This window comes from Lepisma saccharinum, chromosome 1, assembly GCF_977018435.1.
Source record: "Lepisma saccharinum chromosome 1, izLepSacc3.1, whole genome shotgun sequence".
Taxonomy (NCBI): Eukaryota; Metazoa; Arthropoda; class Insecta; order Zygentoma; family Lepismatidae; genus Lepisma; species Lepisma saccharinum.
The window spans coordinates 14,584,034-14,611,203 of NC_139229.1; the positions used below are offsets into that span (position 1 = coordinate 14,584,034).

General features: G+C 36.4%; 1 protein-coding gene across 1 annotated transcript; it reads right to left on the reverse strand.

Moving 5' to 3' along the window:
* Window positions 1-25,247, reverse strand: LOC145993082 (uncharacterized). Its single transcript, XM_083129412.1, has 9 exons — window positions 25,122-25,247; window positions 24,279-24,395; window positions 15,793-15,900; window positions 13,798-13,946; window positions 13,265-13,426; window positions 10,343-10,449; window positions 5,924-6,035; window positions 3,532-3,659; window positions 1-360 (listed from the first exon to the last, which is right to left on the reverse strand). The coding sequence occupies exons 2-9, from the start codon at window positions 24,357-24,359 to the stop codon at window positions 125-127; spliced, it is 1,083 nt and encodes a 360-aa protein (XP_082985538.1). The 5' UTR covers window positions 24,360-24,395; window positions 25,122-25,247; the 3' UTR covers window positions 1-124.
* Between the last annotated feature and the right edge of the window lie 1,923 nt (window positions 25,248-27,170).

The window sequence follows — 27,170 nt, forward strand, 5'->3', positions numbered from 1 at the left end:
TAACACTCAACACTAATGGACAACCATTCACAATCCATTAAAATTATCTCAGTAAACAAATGATAGCTTGCCATTGACAATTTGGAAATCCCTGCCATTGGAGCTATGAAATGTTAGAAAAATCTTAACTACTATTTACATATTCCTTTAAAACATTGCTGAACCAGTCAGGGTCAGTTGAACTATATGTTTCTGGTCTTCCCTTTACGTTGTGATAGTTCCACTCTGAAATGCCACATCCTTTTACACCATCAACAGCACATTCTATGAATCTTTCGATCATTTGAGCTTCCCATCTCCATCCAACATAATGAGTATTTTGTTCCTTAACCAGAATTTGGACTGTGTATGTTCTTCCTCCTAAATATAAAGCAAATGTTAGGAATAACAAACATATTAGCAAGTACATTTATTTTTCATTTAATTATGAAAATTTAGAATTTAGAAAAATGTCATCATGTAACTCTGCAACATGATGAAATTACAGTAACCAATCAATCAATCATATCAAATATACTGGAATTCACACATATTGGATACATCTTCGCTAGCGATGGTATCAAGAGAGACAGGACAAGACTTGGCAGTCTTCTTGCCTCATCTCATGCAAAGTTTCACATCAATTATGTTTATCCTTTTAGGATGCTGAAAAATCACAGCTAACACCCTAAGCTGATAGCTGCCTAACATGTTATATATAGGGTGTCTCATAAGTAATAGTGCAAACTGACACAGGTGAAAGTGCACGATAATAGAAGCAAAAAAGTCTCAGTAAACATGGGTCTGCAAACGAGCCGCTTTCGAGATAATCGCAAATGTGTCGCCTTCCATCACCCCCACCCCCAACCTCAAGAACATCTTGGTTCAAAACACTCCCACCCCTTCCACACCACTCCCCCAGCTCACAGTTGCAACAAACCCAGGTGCAAGACCTGCCCCATACTCATCACCTCCCGCACCCTCCTGATCCCCACAGCCGCAGGTGAGTCACCCTTCACCCCAAGGGCACCCAACCTCATCTGCAAAATCTGTGGCAACTTCTACCTGGGCGAAACCTCCACCCCCTTGAATCTAAGGATCAATAATCACAGTTCCTCCACCCAAAACTGATTTCACAATTGCCATCCACACCAACAGCCATAATACCAGCTTCAAAAACTGTTTCCGTGTTGCCGTAATCCATCTTTTAGCCCCCCACTCAGACACGTCTTTCCGCAGGCGATAGGAAAGGGCCTATATATCACGCATGCATGCCACTATACCCCCCCCCCCGGACTTAACCTAGCCAACCAATAACCTTTTCTTCCCCGAAACCACCCACCCTATGCAGTAAACACTGGTGAAAGTACCTTATATTTCTTTCCTATTGTCTTTCTCTGGCAACATTGTACCAATGCTACAGTTAGTATTATGTACTCCTACTCTTCGTTATTCTGTGAACCATTTCTTCTTTTCCCACTTTTTCCTTTAATTTGGTAAGTGTTTACTGTCTCCTTCTTCATTTGTATTTATCCATCCTTCTGGCACCTTTTCTCATCCTATTCCTGTTACAGGGTGTTCCGGGAGGAAGCAGCACTACTTTGGGGAACTGGTAGTATGGGTGATTCTAAGCAAAAAAGTTCATATGAACATGGATCTGATTTAGAACGATAACGGAGATATGAACAGAAATAAAAATGATGTAGGAAAATGTGAACCAAAACAGTAACAAGTAAAACATGGCAATGTAATGGTAATTGTGTAAGTAAATACGAGAAGTGACATGCTGATACTAATCTTTATTGCATGAATTTGTGGTGTAGCAGTAATTAGTACACAATAATTAAGTAATGAAGCAAGCAATAAATTTGGAAAAATTAAATGTTAACACCTGCTAGTCAGTACTCACATGAACGAATGTAAGGAGGGAAATGGCCACAGAAATGGTAGCAGGTCAGAGCAGACTCTCAAAAATACCACCACCAACATCAGTGCACTTCTGAGTGCATCAGAGGACATCTTGTTTTGAATTTGAATTCAAATTTTTGGGTGCATCAGCACTTAAAGGCTATTTTGCACCCATCATGCTATACAGGGTCCAGCTCCTTACCAGAACTAAAATAGCATAATTGCAGTGTCGTGATACTAAAATATTAAAATATTCTGACCTTCGTTAAAAGCTGAGGCTGTAAAGAAGCACTCAGCACACACAAGGACAAAAAACAGGACAACACATACAAAATTATAGTGGCCATAGTGCCAGTCGCCAGAGCCTCGTTCGTCTGCAAAATCAGTCCAGGGTGTACTATGTGGAAGGAGGACATCTTGTGTTGCACTACAAAGTTCACGATGATATCATAATGCGAATGTGCAGTTCATCCCTTGTATTCACCCTATCCCGGTAAACCTCCTGCTTCAACCACCCCTATAAACAGAAATCAAGAGGGGTTAGGTCGAGAGAACGAGGTGGCCACGGAACCAGACCACTACCATGATGATGACAACGACCAATCCATCGATTAGGGTAGGTGGAATTCAGATGTTGAATGATCAACCAACTGAAATGAGCAGTTCTACATTTATTTCTTGCTTCATTACTTAATTATCGTGTACTAATTACTGCTACACCACAAATTCGTGCAATAAAGATTAGTATCAGCATGTCCCTTCTCGTATTTACTTACACAATTACCATTACATTGCCATGTTTTACTTGCTATTGTTTTTGTTTACGTTTTCCTACATCATTTTTATTTCTGTTCATATCATCGTTATCGTTCTAAATCGGACCCATGTTCATACGAACTTTTTTGCTTAGAATCACCCATACTACCAGTTCCCAAAGTATTTCCGCTTCCTCCCGGAACACCATGTATATATAAAATAGCGTAGGAGACAGTCAACACTTATCACAATTGAAGAAAAGTTTGATATTTCGAGGTTGTAGCCTCATTGTCACATGTAGGTAGAAAGTATGGAAGTATCCCTTATATATAAAAGGTAAAAAAAGGTAAAGTGTTCCCCTGTGCATAGCACCATGCCATGAAGGCGTATAGGGGGTGTGGGGGTAACGCCCCACACTTTCTTGATCCGGTCGTGAGTGGGGGTGATGTGATCAGCATCACGCCCCTGACCACCTTTACCCCCCAGGGTTTCCCCCAGGTACCCATGTTATTCGACGCTGGGTAGGCGCCGGGGCCGCTTCCACCGTTAGAAAAGTTCCTGGATTTGAACCGGCCGGGGATCGAACCCGGGACCTTGAGCATGGTAGTCAGACGCGTTACCGACTGAGCCACCGTGGCCACCATCCCTTTTATATATATATATATATATATATATATATATATATATATATATATATATATATATATAGGAACAAGAGCAAAAGATGATGTTATTAAGGATGTGAAAGATATGAAGATCAACAAATGGTGGAAGTGCATCCAGGACAGAAAAAAAAAATGGAGAGAAATTTTTAAGAAGGCCAAAATTTTCAGTGTATGAAGTTGTTGTGGACTTATGAAGAAGAGAAGAAGAAGCATATATATTTACCTGCAATGAACTGGAAACTGTAATCTTGGGGTGGTGTTCCTCCTTCCCCATGTTGATACAGTTTGAAATCGCACCATTCTACAGCAGACAGATGACCATCCTTTGTACACACAAAACCCAATTCAAGCCTAGAATGAGCATAAGAAAAATATTTTATCGTTATTCAATGGAAAAAAAACCTGCAAATTTAACACTTTGTTTAAAAAACATATTGTACTTCTTTCTACATAAAATCTAGCTAAGAAAGCTATATAAAAAAGATGATTAGAATGAAAGAACTGACTACATGTGAGAAAAAAACCCAGCAAACACGTGAACTAAGGTCATTTGTTTTCTCCTCTCACTTCCCATTCGCTTGTGCCAAAGTGCCCCAATGTTGCCACATGTATAACTTCTCTCCCTTGTTTTGTTGTAAAAAAAATTTCAACAACATTAAATATTACATCTCTGCTATTGCTGTGTACAGTTTTCTCCTTCTAGATAATACACACATTTTGCACTGAATAAAGATGAGGATGGCATGTTGAAGAATGCCGGACATTTTGGCAACGCAAGGGTAGGATTACATGGAAAAGAGATTATTGCAAAGTGCACATTCCCTCTCTTTGCTTATGGTTGAAAATCTGATGACAGTGCCAGAGGGTAAGATTTGACTCAGGGTCCAAGGTTTGAATCCTGACCTGGGCATGGGTGTCCTTCGTGAGTGTCCCTTCATCAATTTCATCATATCATCACTCATCCTCATCTTTGCAAATAGCCAAAAGTGGCAGAAGAGTGAAGTAAAATAAACCTAATCAATGAATCAAAAATACTGGTCATGTCATGGAGACCAGTTTATGACAAGTTAATATTAGCATCTTACCAAAATCTATTCATTTTTTAAATAATTATTTATATTAGGAGATGGGATTCCTCATTGTTTAGCCAGTGTCTATCAATTAACATCTCTACGCTGGGAGGAACCTGGCAACGTCGAAGTCTACTGTGTTTCAATGGCAACAGATCCCGTTGCGGTAGCACTGGCAGAGACGATTCCATGCAAGTAAAACAGCGATAGCAAAAAATCAGGCGAGGCCAGGCTGGCTCGGTAGCTTAGTGGTAGAGCAATGGCACAGTATGCCAGACCCCCAGGTTTGAGTCCTGGTCGAGCCTGCATTTTTCGCTGAAAATTTCTATGTAGTGTCTATCTAGTTTACTAGTAAATGATTTTTATCATGTAGCAATAGTTTTGTTTATTTGGAGGTGGAGAAGGAAAGATTAAGATAAAGTATTCTTCTGTCTTTCTCACCCAGTAGGTATCTAGTCTTGATAGATTCCTAGAGCTCCTTGCTCAAAACTGTTCAGTTATCATTTATATTTGAATGGAATAAAACATACTACATAGTGGGGAAAAGTAATCTGGTTTATGGCAAGGAATGGAGTGTGTGAAAGTAACAAAGTAAGAAATGAAACTGAAAGAATTAGTAAAGACAATACTCAGGTGATCAGGAAGAAAAATGGTTGTGACACTGATTAAGAAGGAAATCATGGCCACATTATGCACTAGGAGACAGTGGCATATTCTTCCATGTTCTGGTTTACCACCAGTAAACCAACTTTCTTCACATAGACATAACCCGTGAGGGCCAGGGCCTACCTACTGACTGTCCGTCTCACTCCCACCTGCCGAGGTGAGAGATCATCCAGCCAGTTATAGGGTGACGTGATCAGCACAATGAATCCCCGTCGTTATTGTAGGTTTCCATAACCATGTTACGCTACTCATTCATAGCTCCCCAGTTTGGTCATGGTAGCCACCGAAATCTCAGCAGAAAAGTTGTAACACTTCCTCAGGAGACTCGAATCTGTGCACGTTCCGTAGCTGGATGCCTTAGATCACACAGCCACAGTGCGGGAGTTTTTCACATAACCTGTATAGAAATTGCTGGAAAATTTGAAATTGTCAGACTTCTGTTATCGTTTTACTTGCATACCTACATTGGTGTTTTATTTCTATTACATATAATTAATATATAATAAATATATACAATAAATAGGAATTGTTACAGTAAACCATGTCAAATTCTCAGAATATGCGACTGCTAGAAGGAAAGGCTGAGAGAAAAAGTTAAGGAAAGAAGAATATATCAATTGATAGCTTATATTAAATCAAGTGGATCCTATGCTCCTACTGCTATGATGATGCTATTGCATACAATGCAAGATTGGAAACCCTGGAAGTTCAAGTTGCAAATTGAACATCGGCAGAGAACAAGGACTGAATAAAGTCACGACTGGAGAAAGTTCTTGGTTCTTGGTTTTGTCCTCACCAGTTACATGGAACATGTTGTTTCTTGTAAAGTGCATATTTTCCGACTATTCTAAATATATATTTATGAACAATAATACTTACGATGAACATGTGCAGGGTTGACTTATAACTCCCACTGCTATTTTCATGCCATTCTCTAGAAACATGTAATGCAGAGCGTATCGACGCATTAAGCCCCAATCCCTCTTGTTTCCTGTTTGACAAATCAAATGAAGGTACATAAACAGATTTGTTTAATTAAGACTCAACGCATAAATTTTTAAATAAATTTCTTTGTGAGATGATACAGGTATGTGTCTTACAATTGGATTCAAAACAGCCTAAATTATTTAATTTAACATTTCATGCATGAATAAGATTTAATGTATGCATGTGTTGTAGGATATTTGTCAAAAAGTTTGTTTTAAGTCCACTTTATGTACAGATAGGCTAATCAGGACTGGACCTACAGTTTCAAGGTATGATCAATTCTTATTTTGTTTTGAAAGTATGTGTCAAAATGTTTAAATTATATATATATTATTAATTACACATTTCCTATGGCTACAGAGGCAATATGAAAAAACATATTCTTATGAAGTGCAACGTTCCTAGTTTTTTCAAATTAAATTTTTTTTAAAGGTTTGCCTATTAATCAAACTGTCCAATTTGAAATGCAAAATAAATAAGTAAATCACAACAAATATTGTAATGCAACTTACGTTTCTGTACAAAAAATGTTTAAAGGAGAAAACTATGCAGCTTAAAAAAGTGAAGTTCACACTCCAATGTTCTTCATACATTTTCAAACCCACTAGGATTTAAGTCCTGGTCAAAACATTGCTCATTAATTTATTCCATCTAATCAGCATCCATCCTTTATCACTATTAATTATTATGATTAATTCACTCTTAAATAAACTAATGTACATTAAATGAACTGACTATCGTGTATTGATTCAAAGAACTTATTTAATGAAACACTTGGGTTCGAACATTTTAATATTAACTCCATAGCACATGTATAAAAAATCATCAACAAGTAACTATAACAACAATATATACCGCGTGAGGCACCTAAAAGTACCACCTGAAATAGCGAAGAAACCAGAAACAGTAGCGATGTGAGGTTTGCGGGAAACAATAATATCAAATGGGACTCGTAAATCGGAGGTATGGGGTGGGTCGAAAAATATCGACAAATGGGGCATCTGGAGCAAAGTCATATTTTTTTAAATGGAACGATATACAATAACATGCATAATATAAAAGAGCTCACGCAGAGAAACACAACACCGTTGGTCTCATGCATCTACTGCACATAGGAACGAAGATATGGCCATGTGAAAATATGTAAACAAACTAACAAGTGGCCCACTTGATCGTCAGTACCACGGCATGTAAGACTTCTCAGGTGCCTGACAGAACTGCCTTTACGCAGAGCAAGTTTTGATATCAGGTCCACGAGATCGTGTTAGTTCATAGCAAGCAGTCGTAGTGGTAAGAGCGAAGATTATGGTGTTCACAAACATAGAAAAAGCGGACATGATCCTGATTTATGGGGAATGCCGAAAGAATGCCTCAGAAGCCTACCGTGTGTACGCAGAGAGATATCCGGACAGACGACAGCCATCTCGACGTCTGTTTGGTAAGTTATTTATTAAATTAAGAGACACCGGAAGTGTAACACCACGAGCACGTGTGCGGAACAAGCCAACTACAGGTGAGGCAGGTGCAACAAATGTTCTTGCCGTCTTGCCGCTGTTGCTGTGAATCCGCACGTTAGCTCCCGTGAAATTGCCAGGGATGCTGGGATGAGTCAGCGAAGTGTATTGCGCATTCTGCACACACACAAGTTTCACCCATATCATATCTCCCTCCATCAGGAACTTCACGGGAATGATTTTGTGGACCGTGTTCGGTTTTGCACATGGATGTTACGACACGACACACCCGATTTGTCACGTATCCTCTTCACTGACGAGGCAACTTTTACCAATCATGGAAATGTCAATCTAAGGAACATGCACCATTGGTCGGTGACAAATCCACATTGGCTTCGCCAAGTGGAACGCCAGCGCCCATGGAGTGTGAATGTGTGGTGTGGTATAGTGGGTGAACATCTCATTGGCCCTTTTTTTATACAAGGGACACTGAATGCTGACCGATACATACAGTTTTTACAACATGAACTGCCTGTACTATTGGAGGACATACCACTTCAGACAAGGAGGGAAATGTGGTACCAACATGACGGGTGCCCAGCTCACAGTGCAAGACGCGCTACAGCATGTGTGGAAAATACATTTCCAAATCGTTGGATTGGATGTGGAGTGCCTGTCAAATGGCTGGCTCGTTCCCCAGATTTGACACCGTTAGACTTTTTCCTGTGGGGAAAGCTGAAGGACATTGTCTACCGGGATGTGCCAACAACTCCAGAGGATTTGCAACACCGCATTACTGCGGCCTGTAGGGACATTCTCTACGAGATGCTACATTCTGTGCAACGATCTTTGCGTGGGCGCCTCGTTGCCTGTATCACAGCTGACGGCCACCACTTTGAACACACACTTTGACAGGTTTTCGCTTCTTACGCAGTGGTTCTTCGACATACTGTCATGGTCATTTTCATTATGCTGTAACACTGTCAAATACATGGTGCTGATGATGTCTACTGTATTTTTTCTTCCTTTAACACGTTCTGCCTTTATCTTGTCCAATGGCTTCTGACATCTCATACTTGTATGAGGTTTATGTTTATGTACATGCCGTGGTACTGACGGTCAAGTGGGCCACTTGTTAGTTTGTTTACATATTTTCACATGGCCATATCTTCGTTCCTATGTGCAGTAGATGCATGAGACCAACGGCGTTGTGTTTCTCTGCGTGTGCTCTTTTATATTATGCATGTTATTGTATATAGTTCCATTTAAAAAAATATGACTTTGCTCCAGATGCCCCATTTGTCGATATTTTTCGACCCACCCCATACCTCCGATTTACGAGCCCCATTTGATATTATTGTTTCCCGCAAACCTCACATTGCTACTGTTTCTGGTTTCTTCGCTATTTCAGGTGGTACTTTTAGGTGCCTCACGCAGTATATCATTTGAAATTTATGGCTGTTTCAGCCCATGACTTCATAACTAAACTTCCACTAATATATAACAATATTCCCCTTGGTGCAAATGAAACATAATAATAACAACAATTATAACCATTCTAATCTGGATATATCTGCAAGGTGGTTTATGTATCCTTGCAGACCTTCGTGGGAATGCTGCTGCTGCAGTGGACTTTTGTTTCGAACATCCTGGCTTCTCCAGGCCCTGCATACCTCCTTGTCTCTGGTGTTCCATTTCTTCATTGTGAGCCACAGAAGGTAATTCCATATAGTCCAAGTTAGCAAATTGATGATGCTCACCACCAAGCTCTTCTGTACATCGTTTCGAGCATTCACCGTTTCCATATCTTTCTCTCTCGTTCCTTCTGGAAATCTCTGGCTTCAAAAACGAAAAATGAACATTTCTTGTGCAATTGTCCTTTATAACATTTCTTTACCTCTAATTTGCTCTTGTACATACTTTTTGGTGTGTATGTGTTAACTTTGTGGATGTTTGAGTCTTGCTGAATATGGCTACCAAATCTGTCTAGTACTTCATGATTCCTAATGTAGTCACAAACATCTTTGTACGTCTTTGGAGTCTCCATAATTAACTTCCTTTTTAATGTACCTTCCTCAAGTCCAAAAATTGTTTGTTGCTTTAATTCATTATCAAAATCTTCTGGCTTAATAATAATAATAATAATAATAATAATAATAATAATAATAATAAAATTGCCTTTAATTCGTGATATATAGTCATCCATTGATTCACCATGCTCTTTTTTAGCATTTTAAAATTTATATATCTCAAACAACTTGTTTGTTTTAGGTTCATAAATAACAACGAGTTCAGTCAGCAAAACTTCGACAGGAAAACTACTAGGATCATTTCAAGCTAATTTAATATGCAATGCCTCATATGCATTGTTTCCAATCACTGATAACAATAAATGAACCTCTTTATCTTCTTTAACTTCTTGTGCTTTTAAAAATGAATCAAATCTTCGTACATAAGCTTTAATATTACTTCCTACCTCATAGGATTCGAAGAATGGCAACGTATTCATTTTTCAAACTTCTTACAGTAGATTTGAATCTTCTATTCAACTACAATAATCTTATTAATTGTTCAACTCACAAATGTATCCAATCCATTGTCGCCACTTATTTAATGAAACACTTGGGTTCGAACATTTTTGTATTAACTCCATAACACATGTATAAAAAATCATCAACAAGTAACTATAACAACAATATATATATCATTTGAAATTTATGGCTGTTTCAGCCCATGACTTCATAACTAAACTTCCACTAATATATAACACTGACCACAGATTTTATTTAGAGTTCTAAATTTTACCCTTTGTAGGTAAAATTTACACTGTATTTATTTTCTTATTTTAACTGCATACCATAACTATGATCACGAAATGAAGACATCTGTAGTTTGTGGATGTTCCCATCTATGCTAATGGTCCCGTTTGCTTCTCCCATCTGTTCATAATGACTCTGATGAGAGCTGTTGTGACAAGAATAGAAAATATACATTGTTTTTGAGCTTTCATGTACTATTTATAATTCTACTAACAACTAACAATTACTTTACTCAAATATTAATGAGTTACAAATGAAGTTTACATTCAACATATTTGATCAATAATGTGATTTGTTGTATCACGTGCACTATTTACCTGTTATAAAAATACAGTAGTTTGAGTTCATTCTAGGGGAGACCGGGGTAATTAGAACAGGAAACAGCCTGTAGAAGTTCCACTGTAAATTACTCAGAAAGTTACTGATGGATTTTTTAAAAATTTCTACCATTTCAAAGAACATCTTTTGTATATTTTTGAAAAAAATAATGACCATACCTGCATTGCAAATACTCGTCCAAAAAAAAAATTGTCATGACACCATAAAATTGTTCCAATTACCCCATTTGGGGTTAATGGAACATAAGTTAGAAATTTCAACTGAATAGCTTTAGATTGCTGTTGGGGTAATAAGAACATCATATATAAATGTCTCATTTATCCTGCAAATTTGAACACAATAGCTCTACTTCTTCTGGAGTTATCAATGCTTGTTTAAATAAAATCCCAAGTTAACGTCTTTTTTCATAAAGTTCAATTTCCCAGCTGTGAAGCAAACATGTGTGAATGAAAATCAGTGTTCTATGATTTATTTGAAAGGTTACAGGCCATTCTACAATGTAGTAAAGAAAAAACTTCTAATAGTTACATGTACAATCTAGTATATCAATTAGAAAAAGTACAAAAAAGCATCTTTTTTGGAGGAAAACTTACTCCAATTTGTAACAAGTAGTGCTAATACTTCTAAAAACACTTAAGATAACTTACACTAACAGGTTTAACTGTCGTGAAAAACTAATATATACAGAAATTAAGCTTATCAGTCTCAAAAAACAATTATATATGAAACCATAAAATATAGGCTACATGACAAAAGCTACACCAAAGAACACTTGACCCATATTAACATTTGTCAGTTTGGCACCAGTAGATCTACTGATTTGAATGTTTGATTTCTTTTTTGAAAGCTTCATACTTGCTCTTAATGATGTCATACAATGGAAGGGTAAATGGACCGATTCCATTTAACTCCAAAGGTCCGTAAAATATAAACTTCCTATCAATTTCCTCAACATCAGGTCTTCGTGGCCAATCGAACTTGCCAGTTTCTTTTTCCTCCAGAAACTTGATTGTTGCTTTAGACTGGCCATTAGAGATTTTAATAATTCTACCAACATACCACTTTCGCTCGTAATATACAGCGTAGTACTTTTCCAGTTTGAATAGGACTACATCGTCATCCTCTGATTCTATTTTACTATGTATATCACAATATACTTATCTAATGATTACAATTACCGTTTTTTGAATGTTGATACAAAATACCAAGTATGACATTATATTATACATTGTACAATTTTAAAGAGTTGACCTTTGTATATAAACCTTGATGCCAATGCAAATGTACACAATTTCAATAAATTTAATTATAAATTTGAATGTATCATATCTTTCTTGTCTGAAAGAACACATATGATTGAAGATATTTGTTTTTCATATTGCCAGTCAAAAATAACTGTTATGACTAAATTATTATAAATATTGCACAAATGTGGAACTTTGAACTTAGCCTAACCATTTTCAAATGTTGTTATGACAATGTATTATTTTTATTGTCATATTCATGGTATTTCAAGATGATGTTCTTATTACCCCATGACTGTTCTAATTACCCCAAGCAAAATCAAGCAAATTACGCAATGTTCTAATAACCCCTTTGGAGAAATTTTTGGGGTAATAAGAACTTTGCTTATAAAAACCAGGCAAAATGCCCATAGACAACCAAACTCACATGAAAAGATGTGTGCCCTTATGTTTTATTATAGGGGTGAAGAAAATTTTGCAAGGGTTCTTTCATTCACATCCAGTATATGCAGAAGCAGAGAAACACCAAACATGCGTCACATCATTTTTTGCAGGTGTATAATAAAAGTCAAATAAAACTTACTTTTGTGTAGTTATTCCAATAACAAATTTTCTGCATGTAGGTTTAGTGTAGGTACATAGGTATGAAATGTTATTACACCAGTCTTTTCGTTTTAAATTATTCTACATTAACATGTTCCAATAACCCCATGTTCTAATTACCCCGGTCTCCCCTATTAGATAATAGTACTATTTCTACAAAGATCTGCAGTAACTTAAAATGCTAACAGTACTGAATTCTAATAATATATTGTGTGAATTTTTGTAACTTCAAGAAAGTGTCCACTAATATTTACTAAGAACATAATCATAAGTATTATATTTATTTGTTTGTAGACACATGCTTTCCGTGGGTATGGATGTTGTCAATCCGAGGGACATAGAAGCTACATGATAAAAGTGCATCAATAGTATATAAAGGAATTTAAGTATAATATACTATAAGTGTTTGCATATAAAAATCAACATACTATAAAGAGCTTTGCATGCATGTAAATGAACATGATTAATTATTTTGTATGCACAACTCACGCTTCTTCATCAAAACTATATAAATATACAGGTACAAATTTCAAAACATGCATTAGTTATATTCAAAGAATTAAACAATAATATTGTATTTAAAATACAAATTGTTAGAAAAACATTCAGTGCACTGAGAAATACTTTGTATACATGTGCATGAATTTCGGTATCAAAATGTAAATACGGGTAAAATGGAACTACTGAAGTGTATTGATAATTGAATGTCCAATAGATATGGACCGGGTACATGTAACAAAAAGAAAGATAAGCGTACAAGTTGGCAACACTTACTTTTTTAAAGTCTTGAAGTATGTTCGTGTCCATTTTTCAGTAGCAAATTTTCGTGAAAGTGCTTTTGGGTGCATACCAGTATCAAAATCAAAATATGGAAGTTTGGATGACCACTCGAATTCAAATTCAACATTATGATTCTTTGAAGTGTCATCCTTCAACCTGAAATTGTATTTTAATCAAATTAAAAAGTAATATATGTAGATCCAAATAAAAAAAAACTCTTGTATTTTCACTGATATTTAATTATAGTTACGTATTTATAGAATTTTGGGCTTATACATTCTTCATAAATTCCTATCACTGTTATTCTAACATATTATTGTTTTGATCGTAAATCATTATATAATCTATTCCCATGTTTCTTTTCACATTATTCTCTATTTAAACAGGAAAAGACTATGTGAATATTTCTGTATTTGAAAATACTACAACAATATGATAGAGAAAGCAAGGCTTTTCAAGAAGCTATATATAGAGTATAGAAACGAACTACTAGCCCAAAAATTACTAAATTTCATCTAACAGTATACCTCATGGTACCAGTGTAGCTAATCTTCCACTTCTTCATTGGTGTTACTGGTGTGAGGGAAATACCTTCTGCTCCAAACTTGTTTTCTTCTGCACCAAATAAAATAGTGTCAGGCAATTTAGAGTTACATAAAAGCCCTATGCCAGGCACCTAAAAAAAGAAGAAAAAATGCTAATATCCATCTTTTGACATTCGTCTTACAGTGTTAAAATAGGACATTGTGAGAGTTGCTTTGCCAAGCATCCTGGATTTTAAGGGACAGTCCCTTATTTAAGTATTACGTCCCCCATTCCATCCTTGACCATCTCTGGATGCTTGGGTGCTCATGGATGTGCTGCTTTTCGTTTATGAAAATCTGATCATCCTAGAATAGGGGCGAATCCATCTAATAAATTCAGAAGAATGTATTACATATATACAGTGGAATCACAATTTTACATTCCCAGATCATACATTTTCTGCATTATACAGAGTGGTCACAAAGTGAGCGTACCTCCCTTTATTTTCGACACTGTGATGGTTATGCTTGATATGGACACATACCTGATACTTTAAGGGTCTGGAGAATCAGTATGGAGACTGTCACTTTCAGAGCACAGCTGAATCTGCGCTATGTTCTGGCACACTTCGCATTGCAAGTGTGCCTTACCTAAATTTCCTGGGTAAGTTCTGAAGATTACCCAGCTCCCTTAACCGAACTTCCAAGTAGTCCCGACTTAATCTCTGGAGGTTCATCAATGACAGAGTCTGAAATAACCACTATCACACAACATAGAGTTACATGCAGCTGTGGAAGATGTCTTCACGTACATGACCCCGTATTAATCTCTGGGAAAATTCTGCCAGAACATGGCCCAGAATTCAGATGTTCCGAAAATGACGGTCTCCATACCGATGTTCTGGACTCTTAAACCAATAGGTATGTGTCCATATCAAGCATTCAACCATAACCACCGTAGTGTCAAAAATAGAAGGGAGGTACGCCTACTTTGTGACCACTCTGTACATTGATCCTTGATGATCCCAACATAACAAAATGTATTGTAAATGTACATTTTCCCATATTTTAAGTTTCTTGAGCTTAGTCTCCTGAAAAACATGAAATCAAAGTCGCACTGATATTGGAATATCATGTAGCATTAACAAACTAACTCAGTAGCAATTATGGTGGAAAGATACATAGATATTGTCTATATTTAGCCGTCATGTCTTAGCCTCTAGCATTGCTTTTACAACTTACCCTTGCAGAGTGGTTAGCACATCATGCTATGACACTAGGGGCCTGGGTTCGAATCCCAGCCTGGGCATTGATGTTTGTGATTGTCCATTCATCAATTTCATCATATCATCACTCATCCCCATCTTCGAAATTAGCCAAAAGTGGCACAAAAGTGAAGTAAAATAAAGCCAATCAATTAACTCACCCTTGCCATAGATTTGAGAAAGCCATAATGAAAATACTAAAATTAAAATATGGTTGGTTACAAACTGAGTAGATAGACTTGAAATTATTGGTACATGCAGTTGAAACCAAATAAGTCAATTTATTAGCTTACGACACAAGGAAATGAACTGCACAAAATTCAAGACAAGAGGTGACAAGGCATGATTACAGCTTGAATGAGGAAAAACAAACAAACAAAATCAAAATATAAGCTGCATGTGCAGCATAAGAGTTGTGTTATTTGTGACTTGGTCACTTTTTTAACATTTATCGCTTACACTTCATACATACAGGGTGGTCCGAATGTCTTGTCACCCCTACATAAATATGTAATAACACAATAATCCAATACAGCATAAGGTATTCTAATAAACAGACACATTTGATGGATTCACTGTCACCAGGATGGATGTTTACACATCCACAATGTCAGTATGAGCACCATGATTTTCGTGAAATGGAGGGTGAAATGTAAATACACAACTTCACGGAAACTTAAGGGGGCGACAACACATATGGACCACTCTGTACATGCATATATATGGAATTTACCATTAGATAACAGAGGCCATTGCAGATATTATGGTGTCTTCTCTCCGATCCTATCACAAAGTAATATCCATTCATGTTGGCACCAGCAAAAAATACAGCATCAAAAGCCTAGAGAGAGATAATATATAACTAGAGTAGTTGCAATGACATTATTTAAGTTAATAAAGTAATTCTTGGGAGTATTTTATAATTGACTTTTACCAAGATATCTGACATTAATTAAACTACAAATTACAATCTAGTGTTCTTTCTGCTCATATTGGAACCAGCACTTTTTCTTTCAGAGTGTTTGATAGACAACAAACGTCCAGATTCTGGATTTGCTAGTCCTTCAATCCAACCATCATTCATTTTGATCAGCACGATTAGCCAGAAGCAGGGCCGTATCAAGGTTTGTGGAGGCCCCTGGGCAAAATGTTTTGTGGTGGCCCTCATTTGTTTTATTATTTTCTACTAGGAGCTTTATTAGCTCAATATGTCAACCACCAATTTTCAGCAGTTGAAATTGTAGGCCTGATTCTAGAATCAGTAGTCATTCACAATTGAACATATCGCAGATAGGTTTACAGGGAGAATAGCGCAGTAAAATAAAGTTACAGGACGAAAATTGTAGTGCCATAGCACCAGTAAAATTCTGCATCTACAGTATATTATAAAGAGTGAACACCGTAACTATAATATATAGTAAATACTAAGGGTTTTTCTTGTATGTACGCATTGCTTGCATGATAGAATTATTTTCCTGTAGTTTACGGTTATTACAAGCATAAGAAAACAGTTTTTTCTTTGTGACGTTTCAGGAGAACACACGCTCCTTTCATCAGACATTTATTTTCATTTTGACTAAAGATACAGTTATAACAATGGTTAGTAATTTTTAAACAAAAAGAATCTGTTATATAATGGATGTTGTCAATGTTACATTGCTGTAATATAGCAACTTAACTGTGAAAAAAGCAGTCTATTTTATTTTTATTTTAGAATTTTTTAAATTATGAATCCCAAATATCATCAGGTAATTCAAATTCATCATTGTTTTCACAAAGTCTCTTGATGTTTTCTGTTACATTAAATTTTAAAGATGGTGGCTTACTCCATTTGTGAAAAAGAAAACTCCACACTGGATCTATGTTACCATTTTCATTATTTAATTTATTCCAGTGTTCTTCTGCAATGAACGAGGCTTCCCAGACATTCAACTCTGTGTTTCCCGTTAATCTTTTTAAAACCCTTCTCTTTTTAATGAAATGCTTCTCTTCGATGATATGAGTTGACAAACCTGTTCTTGGGTTTAGATTTATAATGTCCAAATCATGTTCGTGCCATCTTATTGCCATTTTCCTTGCTGTTTGTCCCACATAATCTTTTGAACATGAACAACTTATATTATATATTCCTGTGGTTTCCACATCTGGTAGCGAGTTTCTCATTTTGAATTCATTAAATGTACATTCCAAACTTCTTGGTGCTTTAAAAACAATTTTGAAATTAAAACTTTTAAAAATTTTTGCAATTTTATGTGAGAATCCCTTGTGGAATGGAATGCACACAAATTTCTTTTCAACAGATTTTTCATCTTTGTCTGTATTTCTCTTTTCCTTTAGTTTTCTTGCAACTTGTTTTTTGATTTGGTTTATTCTGTTAGTGTGAAAGCCATTTTCTTTTGCTATATTAAAGAGCCTTTCTTCTTCATTTTTGATATCCTCATTATTAGAACATAGTCTTTGTGCTCTCAGGAAAAAATTTAAAAATATGTTATCCATTGTTATACGCGAATGTTCTGATTTGGCATGGATGTATTTTTCCCCCGCTAATTTTTTTCTATGGACTGATGTTTGAATTGTTGAGTCAGTTGTCTTAATTTGCAGATCAAGGAAAGAAATTACATTGTTATTCATGGGTTCGAAAGTGAATTTTATGCGACGATGTGATTCATTTAACGATTTAAATACGTCCATGATGGTGTTCTCATTTTTAGCAATAATTAGCACATCATCTACATATCTGATGTAGAGTTTGATATCCGCACCTATCGCATTAACAATTGGAGATTCTATGTAATGAAGGAAAATGCTGGAGATGATTCCGGATACTGGGTTTCCCATTGATAGACCATTATTTTGCTGATAGATTTTGCCATCAAATATAAAGTAATTGTAATTTGCACATACAGTAAACCATCGAACCATTTCCCATGATTCTACTGGGTTAACCTTCATCTCAATAAGCCATCTGTGTAATGCATCTGTGGCACCTTCTATTGGGACACTAGGATATAAATTTTCAACATCAAAACTTGCAATACGATACTCACTATTCCAAACAATATTTTTTAGTTTCTGTTTGACTTCATATGCATTTTTAACACTGAATGGTGTTTGTTGTTTAATTATAGCAAGTCTTTCAACTAAATATTTGGATAGTTTGTATGCAGGATGTGTGAAAGTTGCAATGATGGGTCGTATTGGAGTTCCCGGTTTGTGAGTTTTTGGTAGTCCAAAGGCAATCGGCAGGGTTGAATTTTTGACAATGAGTTTTTTCTTCATTTCTCTTGGTATCGTGATACTGCTTTCAATTACTTTCTTTACCTCATTTATTATTTTAGTTATAGGGTTTCGAGAGGTTTCTGTGAAATTGTTTAATTTGAAACATTCTTCCATTTTTTCTTTATAGTCCTTAATTCGGATAAGGACAGGTTTATTTTCCTTGTCCGATTTTATTAAGAAAATGTCGTTTTCTTTCAACCAGATCTTGAAACCATGAACTTTTTTCCCCAACCTTATATGCTCTTTCTCCCGTTCTGTGTATTTTGGACCTCTGTTAGTTCTTCTGTTGTATTCAAAACTTAAACGTTCATCAAGAGCATCATGTGTGAGACTTCGTAATTTTCTTTTTTCCTCCTCATCATCTAAGAAATTCAGTGCTTTCTCTATTGAAATCACGAAATCTTCCTTGTGTATATAAGCACTACCAACTGAAAATTTCATTCCGAATTGAAAAATTTCTATATACTCATCAGGTACCTCAATATCCGTAAGATTTATAAATAATCTGTTGTCAATGTTCTTAGTTTCTATTTTACCAGTGACATTAACTGCTTCCCTTCTTTCATTGTTGTTGTATATAACTTGTTCTTCTTGAATTAGCTGGTAGAATTTCCTATCAAGTCTCCTTTCTGAAAGCTTGCTGTAGTGTTCTACAACTTGTTCTGTAGCTCTGTTTACTTTATCCCATATGAGTGGGTGCAAAGAATTTGACAATGTTATGTGGAGATCATATGTCTTTCGAGAAAGGCTGTCCAATTCTGAGTACGAGTCCCTGATTAGGCGTCCTATCATTAACATTTGTAGCTTTCCTTTAAAATCACTGGTGTAGGTATTACGAGTTCGAACTTTCCACTTCAAAAAATTTGGCACTATATTGTTTAACTTGCATCTTCTCAAAAATCTGATTCTCTGAAGTGTCGTTTGAATCTTGATTTGATATTTCTGGAATGTACGTACCTCTCTCCCCGTAATAGATGAATAATAGTTTTTCTTGTATGTACGCATTGCTTGCATGATAGAATTATTTTCCTGTAGTTTACGGTTATTACAAGCATAAGAAAACAGTTTTTTCTTTGTGACGTTTCAGGAGAACACACGCTCCTTTCATCAGACATTTATTTTCATTTTGACTAAAGATACAGTTATAACAATGGTTAGTAATTTTTAAACAAAAAGAATCTGTTATATAATGGATGTTGTCAATGTTACATTGCTGTAATATAGCAACTTAACTGTGAAAAAAGCAGTCTATTTTATTTTTATTTTAGAATTTTTTAAATTATGAATCCCAAATATCATCAGGTAATTCAAATTCATCATTGTTTTCACAAAGTCTCTTGATGTTTTCTGTTACATTAAATTTTAAAGATGGTGGCTTACTCCATTTGTGAAAAAGAAAACTCCACACTGGATCTATGTTACCATTTTCATTATTTAATTTATTCCAGTGTTCTTCTGCAATGAACGAGGCTTCCCAGACATTCAACTCTGTGTTTCCCGTTAATCTTTTTAAAACCCTTCTCTTTTTAATGAAATGCTTCTCTTCGATGATATGAGTTGACAAACCTGTTCTTGGGTTTAGATTTATAATGTCCAAATCATGTTCGTGCCATCTTATTGCCATTTTCCTTGCTGTTTGTCCCACATAATCTTTTGAACATGAACAACTTATATTATATATTCCTGTGGTTTCCACATCTGGTAGCGAGTTTCTCATTTTGAATTCATTAAATGTACATTCCAAACTTCTTGGTGCTTTAAAAACAATTTTGAAATTAAAACTTTTAAAAATTTTTGCAATTTTATGTGAGAATCCCTTGTGGAATGGAATGCACACAAATTTCTTTTCAACAGATTTTTCATCTTTGTCTGTATTTCTCTTTTCCTTTAGTTTTCTTGCAACTTGTTTTTTGATTTGGTTTATTCTGTTAGTGTGAAAGCCATTTTCTTTTGCTATATTAAAGAGCCTTTCTTCTTCATTTTTGATATCCTCATTATTAGAACATAGTCTTTGTGCTCTCAGGAAAAAATTTAAAAATATGTTATCCATTGTTATACGCGAATGTTCTGATTTGGCATGGATGTATTTTTCCCCCGCTAATTTTTTTCTATGGACTGATGTTTGAATTGTTGAGTCAGTTGTCTCTGTTGTGGGACAAACAGCAAGGAAAATGGCAATAAGATGGCACGAACATGATTTGGACATTATAAATCTAAACCCAAGAACAGGTTTGTCAACTCATATCATCGAAGAGAAGCATTTCATTAAAAAGAGAAGGGTTTTAAAAAGATTAACGGGAAACACAGAGTTGAATGTCTGGGAAGCCTCGTTCATTGCAGAAGAACACTGGAATAAATTAAATAATGAAAATGGTAACATAGATCCAGTGTGGAGTTTTCTTTTTCACAAATGGAGTAAGCCACCATCTTTAAAATTTAATGTAACAGAAAACATCAAGAGACTTTGTGAAAACAATGATGAATTTGAATTACCTGATGATATTTGGGATTCATAATTTAAAAAATTCTAAAATAAAAATAAAATAGACTGCTTTTTTCACAGTTAAGTTGCTATATTACAGCAATGTAACATTGACAACATCCATTATATAACAGATTCTTTTTGTTTAAAAATTACTAACCATTGTTATAACTGTATCTTTAGTCAAAATGAAAATAAATGTCTGATGAAAGGAGCGTGTGTTCTCCTGAAACGTCACAAAGAAAAAACTGTTTTCTTATGCTTGTAATAACCGTAAACTACAGGAAAATAATACTAAGGGTGTTCAGACAGAAACAGAACTGAGCAGTAGACTGTACTTACGTACATAATTTATTATAAATTATATTATTTACAATTAAGAGTAAATATGTCACTACATATGCATGGTCCATCTACTGGACAATGACCTACAGGTTCATTGTGGAAATTGTAGTAACTACACTTTCTTCAAGAAAATTCCCAAAGGCTTAACATCATCGAAGTCCAATTCACGAAGAAGTTCACGTTCAATGTTTAATAAACAAAGATTGGATAAGCGATCCTGTTCCATGGCCTGTTTTCCACTAATTTCATTTTTGAAAGATCTTTCTCTGCTGCAGTTTGTTACCATTAAGACCAAATACATTCTAAAGAGAATTTCGACATTGGGAAATGTACTGCGGAACGGGTCCTTACATACGATATTATACAATATACATATACAGTTCCATTGGGATGTCTTCCTGATGTTTGACATTGCTACTGTTTACTAGGTGTGCAAACTGTATGAGCTCATTCTCTAGCAAGGGTTCCAGATCCTCCTCGTAGACGCTCACAAGCTCGCGAACTGCAGACGTAATTTGTGATGGAGTTGCCACTGCAAGTTCGTTTTGAATACTGAACCTCTTTGCGACAGTTTCATAGGGAAAAATCCTGTCTGTGAGTGATGAGGTGATTTGATCAATCACTGGTAGAAAACTTTCCACTCTGAAACGTTCACTAGGCGAGAGGTTTATTTTCATAGTCAAGAGGATTCAGTTGCATGTTTCTCACCCGCTGACATGAGTGTTCCTTATTGTACTCTTCTGGCTATCTCCTCATATTTACAAAATGAGTTTTTTTTTTTATTCTACGAACTTCTTTAAAGATCTCAAAATGTCAATGGCAGACTGAAGAACTAACCTTGGATCCTGGAGTGTTTTGCTCATACCATCAAATCTCTCTAAAATGTCATTCCAAAAGACTGCTAACAATGCGATTTCCAGGGACGACATCTACCGTGAGAGCCCATTCGCTCCACTTCTTACAATAACCTTCTCTTCTTTGTCATTGTCTTCAGATATTTACAAACAGATCGACTGAGAGCTGTGCTTCAATTGGATCCAGAAGAGTGTAGACATACGACAATATTGATTTTTTATTTTTATTTTTAAAATACAACTTCTTATGTAATTTTTCACAAGCATAGCCAGCTGGTTAAAATATTTTTTTTGGTGGAGGCCCTTCACAGCTTCTTTTTGGTGGGGGCCCCAGGACAATTGCCCCATTTGCCCATAGGTTAATCTGGCCCTGGCCAGAATGGAAAAATTAACATAAGAAAATATATAAATACTTTATACTTTGTTGCCTGTGGCACTAGCCTCAGTGCAACATGCTACGAAGCCAGAGGCACCAGGTTAGAATTCTAGGTAAGGCATTCATTTATCTTCATCATTATGATTAATTCAAGAGGTAGAAAAGTGATGCAAAATAACTGAAGTAGACAAAAGACGACAGTTGCTTAAACTTATGAGGACAACAAATATTTTTGCTAATAAAGAAAGGAGACCTTTGTTTTATGTTTAGTTTCGAATGAGATTGTACTTGTAACCACTATTTATTTTATTATATTTCATAAATTTCATCTATTTCCACCATCCTCACTGGAAGAAAGAGCAGATTAGTTGGATTAGAATGCTGGTAAACTCGTGAACTAAAGAGAACAGTCATTTCTTTTCTCCTCTCGCTTCCCTTTTGCTTGTACCGGAGTGCCCCATATTGCCAAATTTACAGCTTTCCTCCATTAACTCAGTCAAAAAATTGAACATTAAATCTGTACTTTCACTGGGTATGGCAATTATACAAACTGAATAAAGGCAACAACAATATGTTGACAGGCCCGTAGCTAGGCAGGGGCCATGGGGGGCTGAGCCCCCCCTGGCATTGCCATCAGGACCTTGACATTAGGTAAAACTATTGTGTACAATTTCTTTGCAGTGAAGAGTGAAAATGTAGACAGCCGATAATATTTGCTCACAACTTTGGTGAAGGATAAATTCACAGAGCATGAACAGCAGCGGCAAGTATTTAGAAGATTCTCTGCTGTAGACTTTAGATAGTTCCTTCATAGGGGAACTTATTTATCTGTACCTTCGCTGCCTCTGTTGCGACCTCCTGTTTATACAGAAATCTGTGACTTTGACGTCGTCATGAAAATTCCCTCCGCATCTGCATCAAAGGTTAACAGCTCCCAAGTTTTGGGAATGAAGGAGTGTTTCATTGCTTCAGCCAGAGATGGAATATACTTGGGGGGAGAAAAAAAAATAAAAAAATAAGGTGCTCCCATGTGCTTAGCACCATGCCATGAAGGCGTATAGGGGGTAACGCCCCACACTTTCTTGATCCGGTCGTGAGTGGGGGTGATGTGATCAGCATCACGCCCCTGACCACCTTTACCCCCCAGGTACCCATGTTATTCAACGCTGGGTGGGCGCCTGTCCACTTTTTCTTGCATGATATAAATATGTATCTGTATTATCAAAAGTAGTATGGAGTGTGTAGTAAGGGACGATTTAAGTAGCATTCAATTAACACGTCAAGTGATAATTTAAAAAAGATATAGAAAAATGTAGTATTTGTATATTTCTAAAATTTATGTAACTTAATGGACCCCCCTCCCAACACACACACAATTTGCCTTCATTTAATAATGTTAAACTTTGGAAAAATGGACTTGGTTTACAAAGCTCCCTGATAACTTTGAGCCCCCCCTGGAGATCAAATCTAGATACGGGCCTGTATGTTGAACACAAATGCAAGAGAAGATTACATAGCAAACAGCCATACCCCCTCTGCTTGCTTACGGTTGAAATAATTCGATGAGAGCACCTGAGGGGTGGGTCTTCATTTCTTGGTCAAGCTGTAATTAAAATGGTAAAAAATTCCAATCTCACTCAACACCTACCTATTTGTTTACTCTTTTGAATTTGGTTGTTTAATATCACTTTCTATCTCTTCAGGTTATTTGTAATAGAAAAGGATGAACGATAGGTGAAATATATTAAAGAAAACAAAGTCCAGATTGTTCAGACGTGAGCCTACGAGTCAAATGGTCAGTATACTCGGTCGGCAAGAAAGCTTTTCATATAAAACAGTTGTATTCTTTATTTTTAGACTTTTGTCAATTTACACTTACATACCTTTGGATGATTGGATAAAGATTGAGGCACATCCAATTCTTCGATAGTGTTTCGCATCTTAATTCCATAGCCAGGTATCATCCTGTTAACTGTAGTTTTTGTTCGTTTGTTCTTCCACTGAATAAAATAGGATTCTGATTAAGTAATTAACATTGAAATATTATTAAAAAAAAACTGTGCAGCATTCTTTCCTTGAGCAAGTGGACTTTACTACATCAACAATATCTACGTATTATATTTTGCAAATATGTGTAGCACCATTAAATAGCTTTCACTAGCAGTGACAATTAATTCTGTACACATCAGAAAGTCCTAAGTGAAGTTATAATCAAAAAATAGTAGTCCTCCCCGATGGCCCAGCGGGTCGCCTTGTAATCAAGGGGTCCCGGGTTCAATTCCCGGTGGAGGCACATAGTGGTTCGGATTCCACTTTAAACTGTAGGTCCAGTCCTGATTAGCCTAACTGTGCATAAAGTGGACCAAATCAACAAAATAATACATTAAGACTTACTTTGAAAGTGGTTATGCTTTGTTCAAGATTTCCAAAACTTTCTCAGGCTAGAGCATGCAATAACTAGTTGTGTAAGGTTGAATATATATCTATTTAGATTTTTAGCTTTAGTAATGTGTCCAAAAGAATAAAAGTCATTTTCAAAATGCATTATTTGCAATACACAACAGTGATTATGAAAACTTTAAAAAAACATTGATATATAAGTCCTAAGCATAAGACATTTTGTTTTAGATCTGCCTTGTCACTGAACACAATTCTAGAATGGTTAGCCAAAATAAAATGCATACTGTAAATACTGATCTAATGAATAAATCAATAATTTCACTCACCAAACGGTACCTGTATAAAACATAAAACAGGACATATTTCAAAATAAACCACTTTCCTGGTTGCACATATATTCCAAGTATGGGCTTAGGATCTTCCTTTTTGTATATATACAATATCAGGAGAGAGATCACAGCTGCAAGAATGTAGTACCACATATTTGATGGCAGTTGACACTGAAGCACAATGTGTCACAGTGGGTGAGGTAGTTTTTACAATTGTGTCAGATTAGATAAGCCTGTTGACCTGTTTGTCTCCAATGTACTCTACTCAGATAAAGGGAATAAATATTTTGTAACTCTTTTAGTTACACAAAAACATTTCATAACCTTCAATGAGAAAAATATACTGTAAATGTAGGTAAAAAAAGATATGGGGATTTGTAAAAACAAGCATGTGGCCAGCCATTGACCATAGCTCATTTTGAATCCAGGTATTGTAGATTAAAATTCTTGGTAAGGTATAAACATTTTGTTGAGTTTCTTCATCCTTTCTCAATTCATCATCCAACTTCATCATCATGATTAGAGAGAGGCAGACGAGCAGTGAAAAATAACAATAAAAAAGCATATAAAGTTGAACCTCAATTTTGTTGCCAGACTTTATATTAAAATGTTGTAAACCATCCTTGGATTTTATTTTTCCCTGCATTATAAATTCTTCAGTTAGTCCCCTAAAAAACATAAAATCAAGGTTCGACTGTAAATGTTACATAAATGTTTGATCCCTGCTGGGAAGCTACTTTTAGGGAGCTTTCAGACCAAAGCGACACAAGTCTCTTGGAAACCAACCTTCAGAAATGAATGGAACCTTTGGGACCAAAGCTACACAAAAATCTTCATGCGTCCTTGTTGATTATATGTTGCTTAGATTGGGCCATTTTCTCAATCATATTGCTTCGGTCTGTTCTTGGCTAATGTCCCTTTCTTAAAGACCGAAACTTGCATACTCCACATATTTCTTTCTGGCACTCCAGAGCTTGCTGCTTGCTTCTGTGGTCAAGCACACATTAAAACTTATTGAAAGTGGTTGTTATTATTTGGGGGTGCTTTGATCAAGATTTTCAGAACTTTTTCAGGTTGAAGTGTGCAATGACTAGTTGTGTAAGGTTGAATATATCTTGGTAGTGTTGACCTCCATGGCAAAGTGGTTAGCACAGCATGCTACGATGTCAGGAGTCCCAGGTTTGAATCTCAACAGCATCCACGTAACTCGGAAGAAGTGGCAGATAGCTGGTATCATTATCTTTTGCCCTATAATACAATGTATCCCTGCAAACCATATCCTCCCTGCTTCTGCACTGCTGCTGTTATGAGCAAGTCTCAAGCACTAAAACCTCGAAACAAAATGTCCTTTTGACAGAGGGTCATAAGGATGGGTGTGATTGTTTACATCTATATACGAGGGTGAATCAAATATGAACAAGCCTTGATTGGCTAAGCGTCGGAATGGGTAGCAGGGTGTGCTTGGGCATGTGCGGCCAGTAGGTGGGGCTGTCGTGAGTCAGGAACCGGAACAGCCGGCGTGTCGCATGATTCGTTTAGTAGCTCTCACGATGAGTGAGCAGAGTGTGCCATTGTCTGTTGCGCTACGCATAATCATCAAGTTCCTCACCCAGGAAAACGTTTAACCGGCCGAAATTTACCGGAGACTGCAGGCCCAGTTTGTGGGCAAGAGTGAAGGTGTGGTGTAAGGAATTCCAGCAAGGCCGTGAACGTGTTGCAAATGAAGTGCACCCCCGTCGTCCTTGCACCAGTGTGACGAATGACAACATGGCTCGTGTTCGTGAGCTTGTTGAACAGGATCGCCGAGTAACTGTGAAGCAAATTGCGGCAGAACTTGGTGTGATCTATGGAAGTGTCCAATCAATCATCACAAAGCACGTGTGCTTCCGCAAAATCACAGCTCGGTGGGTTCCCAAGCTGCTGATTGCTCAAAAAGATGACCGAGTTCGCATTGCTCGCCAGCTTCACACTCGTTTTGACGTGGAAAGGGAAGCGTTTTTGCATCGCAGACCCCATACAGAAGGTGTTATGCGGCAGAAACTGGTG